Source organism: Lagenorhynchus albirostris, chromosome X (assembly GCF_949774975.1).
Source record: "Lagenorhynchus albirostris chromosome X, mLagAlb1.1, whole genome shotgun sequence".
In the NCBI taxonomy this organism is placed as follows: domain Eukaryota; kingdom Metazoa; phylum Chordata; class Mammalia; order Artiodactyla; family Delphinidae; genus Lagenorhynchus; species Lagenorhynchus albirostris.
In genome coordinates, this window is record NC_083116.1 from 92,593,918 (window position 1) to 92,611,735 (window position 17,818).

The window sequence follows — 17,818 nt, forward strand, 5'->3', positions numbered from 1 at the left end:
CATCAGGAGCCTGTGCTCCACAACGCGAGAGGCCACAACAGTGAGGGGCCTGTGTACCGCAAAAAAAAAAAAAAAAAAAAAGCCAACACAGAACAGAGAAGAAAATGAATCCTTAGTGAAACACTGGATCGGCTGAATCAACCAATCCTGAAGGCTGGACTTTACATTATATGAGCTACTTTTTTTTGCCATTTTAACCAGCTTCAGTTGGGAGGTTTCTGAGGTTGCAGCCCATAGCATCTATACCAATACACTGTGCTAGGAAACAACTTCATGTAGTGGAAAAGTCACCAGAGGCTCCACATCTATCCATAAAGGTAAAGTACTAGCCAGTCCACTGTAGAAAAACTGAAGGCTACCTAAGGGGAATGGGGCATATCATTCCTTCTGATTCCTACCTTCACTTACACTAAATGCTAAGCACTTACAGTAATATACTGAAATACCTCCTCTTCAACTACATATGTTCATGCCTAAAATTCTCCTGAAAATAGACAAGGAATACTGGAGAGAGAAGCCTTAAAAAGCCAATGTCAAGATGAGATAAAAATCAAATGAAATCTCATTATGGGGAAGAGAAATATCAAGGACTCCTGAAATTCTTTTCTATGTTCATGGAAATGAAACAAACATCAGAATGGTATCAAGTATTTTAAATAAATGGAAGAAAGGCCCCAAACCAAAAGACTGCACTTACTTAAGGCAATCTTGCTAAAATCGCTATGACTTGAAAGTTTGTTAGTCTTTACGCCTGAACAAATTAAAAGTTGTATACAGGAAGGTTTCTGTTGAACAATAGTAAGCAAGAACACTTTGAATTAGCCATGGAACACTTCTCAACACTGTTTCCCCTAATTAAAGGGGATTTTAAATATTGCCACCTTCATGGAAAGAGAGTTTTGCATCCATAGAATTGTTTAAGGTACCACTGTACTGATATTCAGAGATAGCTACATTCCATAATTTGGGACAAATCTCATTACTTTTTTCCACTCAAATATATTTCCTGAGCAACACTTACACTTTTGCAACACACAATAACCATATTGTGACAGTTCTGTAAAAAGCTCTAATAACTTGACTTTGTATTATAAGCATTTTAAGAGTCTGGTTTGCTAGTATACACTGTGAATGTCCAAGAGGAGGTCAAAATATGCAAGGTGGCATATCTGAACTTATTTTCCATTTCAAGGCCACTCACATGTGAACATATAGTTTGAGACATGCTGCTCTAAACTTGAGGAAAATTGATAACTTCTAGGCCAGCCCTTAGTCTCCACATTACTTACATTTGCCCTAGGGCCTATTTGTCAAATTTCACTTACCTCTGAGAACTGTGTGATCTGAATACTTTCACAGTCTACTTATTTTAGTGTTTTGGACTGTATACCTCTCTTTCGTACCATCAGCATTGTTCTTTATAAACTCATGAAAGATAGAAACAGTATTTGCAAAACTGTCTACTTTAAAACTCTAGAACAATTAGGCACTCTTAAATACAGTTTTATTTATTTATTTATTTTTTTATTTCAGTAGTTCCTTACTAGTGAATTCAAACTACAACCTACTGTAAAGTCATTGTTTATCTCCCTCCTGACCCTTCAGAATGAAGATAATCTGCAACGGAGATATTTAGAACATGGCAACCATTATAAATAGTCATATATTCACAAAAATTTAAGCTTTTCCTAGAACTTCTAATCCTTTTAAAAAGCAATACTTTTGTCGAGCAGGGAAGCACTATCTTCGTGAAAAGCCCAGTAAGACCTAAAGTGATGGCATAGACAGCACAAGAAACTAAATGAAAAACTTGAGAAATGTTAAATTCTATAGAAAGTAAAATATTTAACCAACAATGTTATTTTGCCCAACAATGTTTATACTCACAAACCAGCAGTTCAAATGACTAGCAAAGAACACACGTTTTTATATTTAAGATATGAGACGTGCTTTGCTGGTAGAGGTGGAGAGATTTCTAGTGAGACCCATACAAGTAAACAGTCAATGATGGGGTCACAGATACAGAATCATTAAGCAGCTGCTTCTGACCTCTATGGTTGCCAATCACTAATGGCAGAGTGATTCAGATGTCCAAATTGAGACTGAAACCTTCACCCTTTCCTGATAACACACCACAATTAAAACTCAAAAAAAAAAAGTTTAATGATATAATTAGAAACCCAAACTTATGTATCTTCCAGTTCATAGCTGATAAACAGTTCTTTCATCTAAATTTTCAAATTTTCTTTTGAAGTACCATATAAATTCCAACATTTCTCAATGTTCTAATATTTAACAACCCCCCCAAAGACCCCACAAAAATGAAACATTGTATCTCAGAAAAAACCCAACAACCTACCTTTAAACTAGACTCATAGTCTGTGTTCACTTTGAACATAAGACCAAGCCGTAAATGAATTTCCTTGGCTCGACAAAAGCTGGGATCAACATAAAGCACCTCCTGAAATGCTTTAATTGCCCTGAAAGAACATAGACATAAGATATCTTTACTTTTTAACACTTACATGAATTTTTGCTTGGTAGAACAGTAAAACTTCTCTTTTATGCAATTCTGTTTTATAGGAAATGCCAGTTTTATAAAAAAAGATGTGAATGAATAGCTTTAACAAAAAAAAGACTAGGAAGGGGTGCCTGGGTCTTTTATGTACTTGAATGTGTGTAATATAAAAGGAGAAAAAGAAGATCAGTTGAATTTACTCTCAATTATTCAAATTTTTTTTTTCTGGTTGCATTGGGTCTTTGTTGCTGCACACGAGCTTTCTCTAGGTGCAGCGAGTGGGAGCTACTCTTCGTTGCAGTGCACGGGCTTCTCATTGTGGTGGCTTCTCTTGTTGCAGAGCACAGGCTCTAGGTGCACGGGCTTCAGTACTTGTGGCACATGGGCTCAGTAGTTGTGGCTCACGGGCTCTAGAGCACAGGCCCAGTAGTTGTGGCGCACAGGCTTAGTGGCTCCGCGGCATGTGGGATCTTCCCGGACCAGGGATCGAACCCACGTCCCCTGCATTGGCAGGTGGATTCTTAACCATTGCGCCACCAGAGAAGTCCCTTCAAGTAATATTTTATGGCTTAATTGTCAGTGTAAATAACTGATTTCACTGTTTCTGGAATTTCCTAGGGGAGAGAGGGGTGGGGCAGATAGTTTTGTTTTTAAGGGAGGAGAGATTAATCCTGTCTCTAGTCTACTCCATAAAATGAAGTCTTTTTTTTAAAACTTTATATTTCTATCTTTCATATTTAGGTTTACAATCCATCTGTACCTTATTTTTTATATGATGTGAGGTAGGGGTCAGTTTTCATTTTTTTCAATACAGATATCCAGTACCCCCTACATCACCTGTAGAAAAGACCCTCCTTACCACAGCTCTACAGTGCCACACTGTCCTAAATCAAATGTCCATATCAAACGTCTTGGTCTGTTTCTGGGCTCTCTGTTCTACTATATGTCACTTTATGTCTATCAGTCCATCTTTGCCCCAAATTCACATTTTATCTTTCATAAAAAGTCTTAATTACCAGTAGAACATATACAAGGATGAGGAAGGTACACTTTTCACTGAATACATTTTTATATCACTTAATCTGATCACATGAATGTACTATGTACTCAAAAATGAATTAAAATTATGACAAAGAAAAACATCTACTTTGAATTTTGAAAACTATAGTATCAGGTATAACAGTATTTTAGGCATCATTTTAAATCTCTCTACATGATTTAAGGCTTATCCCAAGTACAGCTAATATATTCTTTGCAAAGCTTTTTATCAACTATTCTCTACTTCTATTTAATCTTAAAGGAGGTTACTTAGAATCTTAGACAATTCCAAAACGAAAGTCAATCTTTTTTATAAAAGTTCAAAATATATACCACAAAATAGAGCAAAACAACATGCCCTATGTCTTTAAGTAACTTTGTTTTGACTTGTATATTATCTATTTCCCCCCCAAAAAACCTGTGTGATTATATATTTATTATAAAATTAAGGGTTCTAAAAAGTAATATTTACTGTAAGGAGCATCAGATACCTTTACATCTGGCTAAATACTTTTTTCCTGAAGAGGAACTTGGCATCTATGTGTTAAGATGGCATTTCAAATGGGTGGGGCTGTGTATGTGTTTTATTATTTAGTGTGTGTATAGACAGCAGAGGGGAGTCAAAGGCCTGATAAGAAAGAATTCGTGTAAATTACCTTTCTCATTCAAAGGTGACTTCCTATTTCTCTCAATCAGACTTGAAGATACTCATCGGCATACTGCTAAGAAGTTCTCTGTACTTTTCTCAAACCTTTCTAATAAGAGGAGGTGCAGCTTCAGCCTCTATATTCTCTTGGTCATGTCTAGAGCGCCACCTTCTAACAGAACAGATTGTGTGCACAGGTGTGTGTGAATGTGTGGGGGGGCGGGGGGAATACAACACACACATGTTGGGGGAGGGGCATAAAAAAGGTTAGGAAGAGAACAACTGCAGCAATAAATGATGTCAATTAAAAGATAAGATGTGACTGGGAAACGGTATGCAGGGGCTTTTGGAAGCTTCTGGGATGATAGCAATTTTTTATTTCTCGACCCAAGTGATAGTTATGAATGTTTATTTTATAAATAACATGTAAAGATGTATACTTATGTTTGTTTAATTTTCTTTAAGTATGTTACATTTTATAATAATAAAAATTGAGGATAATGTTTCATAAAGTCCTAATTAACCTTACCTTACGAAATGGGTCAGAGAACTCCTATGGAATGGGTCAGAACTAAGCAATGTCCACACATGCCAATTAACCCAGGCAAGGAAGAGTGGATATAGGTATATGTATAACTGATTTAGTTTGCTGTATACCTGAAATTAACTCAACCTTGTAAATCAACTATACTCCAATAAAAATTTAAACAAACAAAACTAACAGGGGCGGGGGGGGGGGGCGGACAGGCAGGCCTGAGTCAAATACATGAAAGAAAAAGAATGGAAGTGGTGGAAGATAGCAAAGGAAAGATGGAATAAAGGAGAAAAAGAAGATAGGAAGAAAAACAGTCTAAGGAAGGATGTATGCGAATGGGAAGAAGGAAAACAGATCATCAATAACAACCCCACAGGAGAAATATTTCCTATTGTCTCAGTTTCTGTGCCTTTAGTTCTTATCCACTTAGTTCACAATGTCACACAAGTACAAAAAACACAGGTTATTTTACAAAGTTCTCTACACGTGTTAACACACTGGAAATTTCTTTTAAAAAATTATTAACCTACCAGCAAAAATACATATTACAATAAACTAGTCTGGGCTACACTGTGCCTGCTCTTTAAGGACTACTAAAAGTGCCCATGACAAGGGAGGACAATATATATCTATTCATCAAGTTCTCCAGGTTGTTTCAAAGTTTCCCTCAAATTCAATACTTGCAGACTCAATCTTCAATATCTCATTATCAGATAACTGAAATAGTCTCCTTAAAGACTTCCCTTGCTCTCCTCTCCTCTGGCTTGCCTATGCTTCCTAAAATATGTGGCTCCTGTGATTGCCTACTAACCATGATACTCTAACCATGATACTCTTTCAAGTCAAATCTCCATGTAGCATTTAAGGTTTGTGAGCAGTTATACCCATTGCCAGCCATGTCCTAACATTGCTCCTCCTCCGCTGTGAGCTGGCATATCTTAGGAATTTCTTCATGCAAATACTGGCCCTCTTGGCTTCACGGCTTCTCCTCAGGATGGTCTCCTGACCTGGAATATTTTCATTCTTCTGCTTCACTCTAAATCCACTATTACCTTTAAGACTCACCACCCAAACTCAACATCAACTATTTTTTGCTTAATGTTAACCAGCAGTTAGGTCCACTCTATAATCAAATCATTTTACTCTTTACCTGTCAGTGTGCTGTCTCTAGTTTTTCCAAGTAGTCTATTCCTTGAGGTTTACATTCCTCTTATTTTTTAAATACTCTAGACATTATGGGAAAATGTTTAATATATGTTTACTGATGTCATCACTCTTTATAATTAACTGACTGGACTTCTTGTTGAGGGGGTGGGAAGGGATGCTCCGGAGTCTCTTTACTGATCAGTTCTCCTCAGCTAACAAAATAGATGCAAGTTCATTTTCACTTGCTTTTCTAAACTCTTACCATCTTTTTCTCCTATGTGTTGCATCTACCCCTTGGGGTTGGGAAGGAAAAAAGAATGTGTTTATGTGTTAGGAGGGGGATAGTGTGTGGAGAAGACAGGTACCACTCAGACTACATTCTAATTTTGGTCATCATTTTAATGCATTCATATCTCACCAAACCACATGTAGCCAGAACATGATCTGTGTAGCAGAAGTTAGACTAAACCACCAACACATACAAATTCTGCTGACGTCAGTATTCTGACTGAGAGACAATTTTAGAACATGAAAAATGGCTACCTAAAATGACAAAATACTTTTAATGATACAATACCTGGAAAGGTTTATAGTTTTCAAATATTAAAGCACAGTCTCTACTGAAATTTTAAACAAGTGCATATTGCTATGCTTGAGTATCCATGCATTTCCTTAAAATCTAAAGAATGTTTTTATATCACCAAAATTATTTCTATCAATTTTCAGTTTAAAATTTTTTGCAATTAATGTTTGCCATTGTTAACAAGTTTTAAAAGGAAATGATAACTTCAATAGCACTACCTGCAAAAAACACACACATGCTGAATATATTTTAAAACAATGGTCATTTTTAATAAGATTTCTAGAGCCATTTTTTTAAAAGCCTCCTTTAGAACTTTACCAAACTATAGAAAAATAATGATATTAACTAAACATCCTAGCACAGTTTTAGTACATTTGAAAAGAGACATAATAAAACTTTAAGTTCTCTGAAGCTAATAATGCTGAGTCCAGAGAGTTCCCTCAGGGATATCTGAAGAGATAAAGGAACTAATTCCATAAATTTTCATACTAATAAAATGGAGCATATTCTAGCTCTAAATCAGTAATAACATATATACACAACAGATATACACACTTCTATACACACATATATATATTTTTGGAAATTTAGAGGTTCCTTCTAAATGAGACAAATAGATTTGATTAAGAACTCAAAGAGACAGGTAAGGTAAGGTAAGGTAAGAGTTTTAAAGTGGAGATGGAAGGAGAAGGCAGACCAAAGAGTAAATGGCACAAACCAACTTGCAGGTAAAAAAATGCTCAAGACATTTTCAGGGAAATGTTAATACAGTAGTGTCTGACACAAAGAATATATTTAGGGGAACAATAAGTCTAGAAAGATCATCTGAGGTTGAAACAGAGAGGACCTTAAATGTGAGGATAAGTTAGAAGTATCATACACTAGGCTATTCACATTGACATTTGCTAATATATTACCTCCTGGTTCTTTTGCCCTCTCCAGCCATCTTCATTTCATCACTGTGGACAGTGGGATGTTTTCTTCCCACCCCTATTGTAAACTTTATGTTTTTATTCATAATTTCCCTGAAGTTTAATCAATCCAAACCCTTCCAAATTCTCTCTGGCAATCTGTGTGTCACTGGTAAGCATAACTTTACCAAAACTGCCTTAGTTATCTGCTATTTTCTTCAAAACAGCAGCGAACAGAATAAACTCAACATATGTTAACGTGAAGTTTTATTTTAATAGAAAAAAACTTTTGATCTAAGAGCATTAGTTTGCAAAATGATAGCTCAAAAACATATATTAAATATTAAGTTTTTGCCAGACTCCATGCTAAACAAGCCTCAGGATCAATGGTGGTTATCTCAAACTACCTTAAGTTTATGTTTGCACCCAAAGCAGTGATTTTACAAGGAGAGCAGAGATTCCTACACCCCTAAGAACACTTGTAATTCGTACACACTAGGGAAATGAGTCCTGGAGAAAGTTCCCTTGTAATGTGTTAACATTTCTGTCTTTTTAAACTCACCTCCATCTCATTACCCTACTCCTTGCTGATGTCAACATGATAATAATCACTACATTTCCTTACCAGGGCTTATCAATTAGATTTGGGAAGCTAATTTCCAAAATCCTATGCCTCTGGCACAGAATTATGTAGCTCTTAGGTTTGCCACTATAAGACCATTCTGATATTGATCAATGGGAATACAAAAGGTTATAGGCTAGAGAGAGAGGAATGATAGGGATTTTCAGGGAGGTATATTAAGAAATATGGCTGTAAGTTATAATACTTTATTACTGTACATATTTCAATTCCTTTCACCCAAGGATATAGTTTTCTTACTACAAAGGCAAGGAAAAGCTCAGTTCAAGGTACCCTTAGCAATATGCCACCCTCATGAAGAAGAACAAGTGAAGGCATGGGCATGCACTCATGCACATGGAAAGGAACAGCTTTATAGATACTGGTTCTAGCTCTCTGCTGCATGCATTTTACTATGGGCTTCTATGTCTTCCTTTCTCCTTATATTTATTTTAAGTTTGGTCACAGATTACTGTGTATGATAATAGTAAAATTAAATAATTATGATAAATCCAGTGAGGATGTAACAGTTGCTCTACTACTTTCTGACATGGGCTCCTCTAAGAGGCTGAAATTGAAACTGGAAAAACTGACCAAATAACTGAACTCATCCAGAGGCTAACAATAAAATCAACTCACCCCCCAAAAAGGGGGCGGGGGAGCATAATATGGCAAGAAACAAGACAAACAGGTTAACAAATAAAACCAGTTAATAAAATTGCTCTTAATAATTTATTAAGTCGCCATCACCAACCCCAACACACATGGTGGTTGCACACATTATTCTCGAATACTTAATCTAATTAAATAACAACAGACACCATTTACAAATATTAAATTCTACTTAAATTATAAATGTACAAGAGATGGAACATTCTGAGCTAACAATACAAAAAAGGCATACCACACTCTTCTCTGGAAATATTTTTTCAACAAATCCCAAAGAACTTAGTATGTGTTGGGGGTGGAGGTGGGTCTGTTCCCAGAAATTAATAGCCACCTATAAGTAAAACCAAATAAAACACAAGTATAGTTTTAACCTAAGGAAGTTCCTATCCGTTAAGGCTATACTCTAAAACTCTCACCAAGCACCTACTCCATGCCTCCTAGTTTTGTGGCTGTTCAAGAAATAGCAAGATAAGTGAAAGCAAAAATTGGGGCACAGAGTTTGTGAAAGAACATTTGACCAGCAAGACAGGAAACACACATCCATGATGGATTAAGAGAGGGTGTGAGGTATGTCATTTTAGGGAGCAGCTAGAGCTGAAACTCAAGACATGAGAAAATGGTGGTAACCAGGACAGGATCAACAGAACAGAAGGCACTTACTAATTCACACATTGCATCATTCTTATATCATTTCAGTTTCATTTCTTAAGCCAACTGAAGGACACAGAAATCATATGTAGATAAGGAATCAAAAGATATAATTTTCCACACTACAAGCCCCCTAACTTGACATGGTCACATACTTTTTAATGCAATCCAATTTTCAACTGATGATGGCTTCACCTCACTACTGATCTTATGCTTGTATCTTCAATCTACAGGGAGTTCACAAGTTATCACAGGTAGGTGAAAATTAACTGGTGTGAGGTATACATGTTCATTTCTAAACTGCAGAGTTCCTTGCCTTGAGTTTCATCTAAATTATTTCTGGCTGGCCATAAAGATTTTACCAATGTGCCCAGGAGAACAATTACAAATACTGGTTAAAAAATAACCACCAATCAATCTTCAAACTTGGGGACAGACTACAACAGACAAAATAATTAGACTGGGAAATCTGAGCATAAGTTTGCTTCTGCCACCAATTAAACAGTTATATAATACTGAGTTACACACACATACACACCCCTTGTTTTCTACGTCTATAAAATTAAGGGAAAAAAACTAAGTTATCTCTTAAGACCACTCTGGTACTAAAAGTTTCGAATTGTGAATTCTATGAATAGCATCTTCAAGAAAGTAAAGAGATTTTAAAACAGTCCTAATCTACTCTTGATTTTACATATGATACACTGGCTATGAAGTTAGGAGGCTTAAATTTAGGCTTGCTCTACAACGATGGATAATTTAAAAGAAAAATATTACAAAGCTTCTTTATAAAGATCAATTATAGCTTTGTTTACAAAGAAAATGAGTGATTTGAATGATTATAATACTCTATCGACACAGGTGTTCTCTAACAATGCAGTGCTTCCATAGATGATCAAAACCCAACAGGACCAAAAGCAAACGGGAAAGAAAAGGCATCTGGGAAAAGTCATTCATGTCTTAAGTTTCATCTTTAGAGAAACCACATCAAATCATTGCCAATGCATATTTAAAAGCTCTGTAATAAATATCCAGGATGCCCAACAGGTATATGACAGGGTTAAAACCTTTGGTCAAAATGTTCCTTTGGACTTTCTCAGCACCCATTCAGCTTAAAATTATGGAGAATAGAAGGCACTCTGACAAAGTCGAATATATTTCAAAAAATGTCTACATAGGGCTTTACAGTTTGCAAAATGTACATTATCTCATTTGATCATCAAAACTCTGTAGAGTAGAAAAGGCAAGTAACTGTAATGTACCTAAAACACACACACACGCAAATGAGGAAACACATCAAACTAAGTGGCAGTGCTGAGACCAGAATACCAATCTTTCAACTATGTTCTTTCCACTAGAGAATGTTACTGTCTTGTCTGGTAAACAGAAAGACAACAAGGGGGCAAAGGCCACAGTAACAGGGACCTATACTTTACCGTTTATAAAATCTTATATATATTTCTATCATATTTAATGTCTGACTCTGAAGGTGGTACCATTACTCCTATTTTATAGAAGAGAAAATTTAGAGTTTATAATCTAGTGCCTAGTTACTAGAAATTGGAAAAGTATTAGCACACTCGTGTGTGTGCGTGTCTTTTGGTGAAGGAGGAAGGGAAGGAGCAGTCAATATATCTAAAAGTCTGAAAAGGAAATACTGCTCATCACAGACCATTTACCAACTTGAGAATAGAGAGTAGAGTCATTCCCCAGTTCAAATAACCTGGGGACCACCAGTCCATAACAAGTGACTGAGAAATTCCCAAAGCTTTCTAATCTAAGTCGTCTTTAATCAGAATCTTATACCAGATTCTTTTAGGAACACATATATTTCTAATAATCTAAGGTAGGTCAATATCCCTGAAGGAACAAACTAATAATTTCAGGAGATTATTGGGAAATGTAGGCTTAGTGATATTAAAATATTTTGTATTTATTACGCACACACACAAAAATACAAACTAAATAAGTCATTTACTGAAAACAACTGGCGTTATTAGTTTTATGTCAACTTACCACTGAAATGCATTGTAATGGAAGTAGACCAAACCAAGACCATATAAAAAGGCAGCATTCTGGAAAGAAAGGGAAAAAGAGACTTTTAGGAAAAGCATTTATGTCTAATACATATGTTATAAATACTATAAAATATGGTATCCAGGATGTTTTATGTTACTAAAAATCTATCCTGCATTACAATATAGTTACAATGTTTTGGGGGTTTTTTTGGTTTTTTTGTGTTTTTTTTTTGCAGTACGTGGGCCTCTCACTGCTGTGGCCTCTCCTGTTGCGGAGCACAGGCTCCGGATGCGCAGGCCCAGCGGCCATGGCTCACGGGCCCAGCTGCTCCGCGGCATGTGGGATCCTCCCGGACCGGGGCATGAACCCATGTCTCCTGCATCGGCAGGCGGACTCTCAACCACTGCGCCACCAGGGAAGCCCTACAATGTATTTTTAAAACATCAAAATAACTGATGAGTCAACAGATGGCACAGAATCCAATCAACTGGGACAGATTCTGTGGTTTCTTTTTAATCAAACCTGCCCTGAAATAAAAAATCTGTCAGCACATACAGATGGCCAATAGGCACATGAAAAGATGCTCAACATTACTAATTATTAGCGAAATGCAAATCAAAACTACAATTAGGTATCACCTCATGCCAGTCAGAATGGCCATCATTAAAAAGTCTACGAATAACACATGCTGGAGAGGGTGTGGAGAGAAGGGAACCCTCCTACACTGTTGGTGGGAATGTTAAGTTGGTGCAGTCACTATGAAAAACAGTATGGAGGCTCCTCAGAAAACTAAAAATAGAATTACCATATGATCCAGCAATCCCACTCCTGGGCATATACCCAGACAAAACTATAATTCAAAAAAATACAGGCACCCCTATGTTCATAGCACCACTATTCACAATAGTCAAGACATGGAAACAACCTAAATGTCCATCGACAGATGAAAGGATAAAGAAGATGTGGTACATATATACAATGGAATACTCCTCAGCCATAAAAATGTCATTTGCAGCAACATGGATGCAACTAGAGATTATCATACTAAGTGGTCAGTCAGAAAGAGAAAGACAAACACCATATAACATCACTTATATGTGGAATCTAAAATATGACACAAATGAACCTATCTACAAAGCAGAAACAGACTCACAGACATAGAGAACAGACTTGTGGTTGCAGGGGGTGGGGGTGGACTGGGAGTATGGGGTTAGTAGGTGCAAACTATTACATACAGAATGGAAGGACAACAAGGTCCTACTGCATAGCACAGGGAACTATATTCAATGTCATGGGATAAACCATAATGGAAAGGAATATAAAAAAGTATGTGTATGTATGTATGTATGTTCGTGTGTGTGTGTGTATGCATGCATTAACTGAGTCACTCTGCCATACAGCAAAAATTAACACAACATTGTAATTCAACTATACTTCAATTAGGGCTTCCCTGGTGGCGCAGTGGTTAAGAATCCGCCTGCCAATGCAGGGGACACGGGTTCAATCCCTGGTCTGGGAAGATCCCACATGCCGCGGAGCAACTAAGCCCGTGCACCACAATTACTCAGCCTGCGCTCTAGAGCCCATGAGCCACAACTACTGAAGCCCGTGCGCCTAGAGCCCGTGCTCCACAATAAGAGAAGCCACTGCAATAAGAAGCTCGCACACCGAAACGAAGAGTAGCCCCTGCTCGCTGCAACTAGAGAAAGCCCACACACAGCAACAAACACCCAACTCAGCCATAAATAAATGAATGAATGAATGAATGAATAAAAAACTATACTTCAATTTAAAAAAGTCTGTCAGCAGAATTCTATGGGTAATCTAAGAGAAAAACCTATTTTTCAGGAATAAGAAAATGTCTATGCTATCCTATTCTCTCTTGCTTGTATCTCTGTATTCTTCCTCTAGTTCCTTCTGTTTCTTGAACTGGATTTAATTTTATGTTCAGTGTTGCCAGGAAGGTAGTTAGAATTCAAAGTAAATGCACAATATAAACGTAGAACAAATTTTAGTATTTAAAAAAACCCACATGCGGGCTTCCCTGGTGGCGCAGTGGTTGAGAGTCCACCTGCCAATGCAGGGGACACGGGTTCGTGCCCCGATCCGGGAAGATCCCACATGCCGCGGAGCAGCTGGGCCCGTGAGCCATGGCCGCTGAGCCTGCGTGTCCAGAGCCTGTGCTCTGCAACAGGAGAGGCCACAACAGTGAGAGGCCCGCGTACAGCAAAAAAAAAAAAAAAAAAAAAAAACCACATGCTAAAATGACACCTAGCCATTTACATTTTGGGCTATAAACATCAGTGATTCCTTTTGCAGTACAAAACAGAGATGCCTATCCAGACTCAATCTGACCTCTGGCCCCCATATGGGAAACTAGCTACCTACTCCCTTTTTTCAAAAAGGGCAGACAGTTGAGTACCCACTATGTGTTCTCCAAACTTATGTTCTAAAACTTAAAAAATTTCAAACTCTTACTAAAATGTTTCTTACTGTATTATTTTAGGTTGTATTTCCCCAGAAGTACACCCTGAGACAAAAGGTTTTAGTATACGTGGTTTATTTGGGAAGTTACCCTAGGAAACACCACTAAGGGAGTAGAGAAGTGAGGCAGGGAAGGGAAGGAAGCCAATAAAGGGTGCAGTATGGCTGACTATGCAGCTGTGGGCAACTGGGACTTAATACTGCTGGGAATTTCTAGGAGACAGTGAAGAACATTCCTCAGAGTCATTTTGCGCTAGGTGTGAGGGAACTACAGTACTTATCCCACAACTGCTGTCATTCAATGACTGGAGAAAAAGAATCCGTGATGTTTAAAGACCAAAGTGTAATAAATAGCTGGGTGACTTTTTGGTATGCAATTATTATTTTTAATACTAAAACTTGTTTTAGGGTTATATTGTGCATTTCCTTTGAATTCTAACCACACTTCTGGAAACACTGAAAAAAGGTTTCTTAAGTAGATCTTAAAATGTAATAAACATGGAAATTTAATTTCATTAAATCCTTAATACCCTCAATTTTCTGAATGAGAAAATTACATGCTACAAGGGTATTCACAAATACGGGGATTCACAAAGATCTCAGACAACATCCATTTCAAAAGTTCATATTCAAATTTTTAAAATTTAGTTGAAACTGGCTTCAATCAGGATCATTCATTTACGACCCCACTGTATCCCTGAAATAGACTGAACTTTTACTAGGTATTGAGGACAATACTCAAGGGTTGAACAAGCCAAACTGATTAAAATGTACTTCCCCGCACACTACTCTGTGTGTGTGTGTGTGTGTGTGTGTGTGTGTGTGCGTGTGTGTGTGTGTTGGGTGGTGGGATGGATGATGTTCAGAACACAAGAGTAGTTAAATTCAGAGTTATGAAATGTTCTACCCAAGAAAAGTTTAGATTTGAAACACAACTGTCTCCCTAGGTGGGGGAGATGGAGGGGAGGAGAGCATGGTTGAATAACAATAGACAGCATCTTTCACCAAATTAGGTAATTGCCCAGAGAAGGCAGTGTAAGGTGTGGTGGAAATATGAGTTTACTGAGGGACATTTCTGCTTTCAGTACACATCCTGCATTCTCTCAACTTCTTTTGTTCATAGCTCATCCTTTCCCCTCTAGGAAATCTTATCGCCATCCCTGCCACTGTATAAATTTTATCAATCCATCTAGATGCATTTAAATGTCATCTTCCCTATGAAGCTTTGCCACTTCTCCCACCTCAAACCAGAGGTAATCTTTCCAACCTCTAAATTTGGCCTTAGCATAATGTCTCTAGCATGTGACATTATGGTATAATAGTAAGAACTTAATTTTATGCAAAATGCTAACATCATTTCTTTTAAAAGGTACTAACAACCCTTTGAGGTGGCAGAAATTTAAAGAATGAAGAGATATTAAGCAAGAGACAGTTGCAGACATAGGAACTGAATCTAGGTCTGCCTCCAGAGCTCACTCTTAACTATTGATAATATATTTTTGCTATTTGTGTATTGACTAAATTCCATCCCATCAGACAAAAATGCAACGAAAGCAGGAGTGCTAATCATCTGTGTATATTACCTAGCATACACAGTGCCTTCCACATAGCAGATGCCCACAGGTTTAGTAAATTGAACCACCCAGTATTTAAGTTCAGTATTAAGTTCAGTTTCCTGGGTGACACAGAATTAGTATGAGGGATGGTCCCTATTAATCAGGAGCTTATAAATCTCACCAAGGAGGTAAGTCTCATTTTTCCATAACAGTAAACGATGTAATTTAAACACTTACTGAGCACCTACTATGATTCATAACAGAGTTATTAGCACTGGGAAGAAAGTAGTAAGCAAAAAAGACAAAAATTCCTATCCTCAATGAACTTACAATCTAAGGACAAATGATTATGAAATTAAGTGCATAATAATATATTCCTAGCTGCAGCCATTTAAGAGTTAATGAAGTATAATAAGGACTAGGAAAAGAGGTAGAACTTGGGTATTGCTGGGAAAGGAGAAGGAAAAATAAGCCATCTCAGCCAGGGGTTATAATCCACATATTTTTGGAAATAATGACCTGGGGGTGTGAATGGCTATGTGCCCTGACAAAGATGTGTTCCCTCCCAATGTACAATCTCACCAAAAATGCCAACAGCATCCCCATTGAGAAACATAGATCTATGCAGAAGGATGACCCAAGCAAAGGCACTGATATGAAAATGAGTTTAAATGTGATACAGTCACTCTTCAATCCACTGTGAGAAGTTAGGGGAGTAACTTTCTGGGAAATGTATTATTTATAAAACATACTCCTGCTTCAGTCCAAATCCTTAGAGGTTAGAGTATCTATATTAGGTGTCAGCAAACTATGGCACATGGGCCAAATCCAGCCAGCCACCTATTTTTATAAAGTTGTACTGAAACATAGCTATACCCCCACTCATTTACTTATTGTCTATATAGCTGCTTCCAGTTCCAACAGAAGAGCTGAACAGTTGCAACACAGAGACTATCCAGCTTACAAAATCTAAAACAGTTACTATGTGGCCCTTTACAAAAGAAATTTGCCAACCTCTGACCTAGACTGTATCACAGTACCCATCATAATCCCAAATTAAGAAATTATAACTTAATAAGATTACAATCAATTTATATTGAAGGCAGGGTGTGGTTCATTAAGTTAGCAGTTCACTAATGCCAGAGAGTCCCATGAAGGTGTTTTCACTGATCCCCAACAGGGAAAATACTGACCCTTAGCATTGAGAAATGTGAATTCAGCTGCCCATCAGCATCAAAAACTCCAATAGAACCTTCCCTACTTTCTCAGTGAAGCCCAAAACCCTGAGACTGTTTTGTTAGGTTTATATATAAACCTTTATCTCTGGCTATTGAGGGACTTACTCATTACAGGGCAACTCCAGCATGCATGTGTAAACAAACTTTGTCTTTTCTCCTGTTAATCTGTCTATTGTCAGTTAATTTGCAGGCTCCCAACCACTGCACCCACACTACAAGAGGGAAAAGGCATTTCCTCCCAACAGTGACAAGCAGCAACCCTGTATGAAAATCAGACTGGGCAGGGTCTAGAATGGCCATCATGGACATATCATGATTTTGAAAGAAAACAAGCTTTAAAGACAGCAGTAGAGTGCCAGTAAGTTTAAGATCAGAACACTGCCCCGCCCCGCCCCCCCTTTGAGGACACGGCAATTTCCTATCTAGCATGGTTTGGGTTTTTTAAGGAAAGTTTTAGACCCAGTATCCTACAAGCATGCAGCAGTAAGAGGGTAGCTGTTTCCCAAAGAGAATATTAGTAAAATATTCAAGCTTTTAAAAAAATTTTATTAGACAAAACTGACTAAATGATGAGATTATCAAGATATTGTTATACTACTGCCAATATTTGGGTAGAATAGCAATCTGATTGTAGCACCTCCAAACATCCCATACTCCAGTAATCACCTCTGAAGACAATTTTTTATGCAGAGATATCATTAAGAAATAAAATCAAGCCAGACTATTAGAAAAATATAATAGTATGAAGGCATTCCAGAACTCCAGGAATGAATTTCCAAATGCCTTCTGGGTACTCTCCACCTGTTGAATATACTACAAATACCTGAAATCCCATTATCTTACACTGCAGAGGAGAGTCTGATGCTCTAATGGTACTGAAGATTTTACATAGTGGTAGCAATCTCACCAGTTAACCAATCCAAAAAGTAATCCTACTTTTCTTGTCTCAACTCTTCCCCACCAATAAGCCAAATTCATCCTATTCACAAAGCTCATTTTACAATCAAAAAGCCTTTGAATCTATCACCTTCTCCATTCCTACTGCCTTTCTCTAGGTAATTTAGGACCTTGCCTTTGTCTACCTGACCTGTTTCAATAGCTTCCTAACTCAGCTCCCAAACCTTCGCCTCCCCTTCCATGTCCCCCCTTTCAAAATACCTTCCACACCATTACCAGTGAACTTGTGAAAAACTCAACCATGACACTTT

General features: G+C 37.4%; 1 protein-coding gene across 8 annotated transcripts in view; it reads right to left on the reverse strand.

Moving 5' to 3' along the window:
- The window catches only part of KDM6A (lysine demethylase 6A), a 209,390-nt gene that overhangs the window by 86,653 nt on the left and 104,919 nt on the right, over positions 1–17,818 (reverse strand). For all 8 annotated transcript variants that reach the window (XM_060137954.1, XM_060137952.1, XM_060137950.1 and 5 more), the window contains exons 5-6: positions 11,330–11,388; positions 2,360–2,480 (exon numbers count right to left, since the gene is read on the reverse strand). In XM_060137954.1, coding sequence (XP_059993937.1) covers positions 2,360–2,480; positions 11,330–11,388 — 180 coding nt within the window. The remainder of the gene's footprint in view (positions 1–2,359; positions 2,481–11,329; positions 11,389–17,818) is intronic.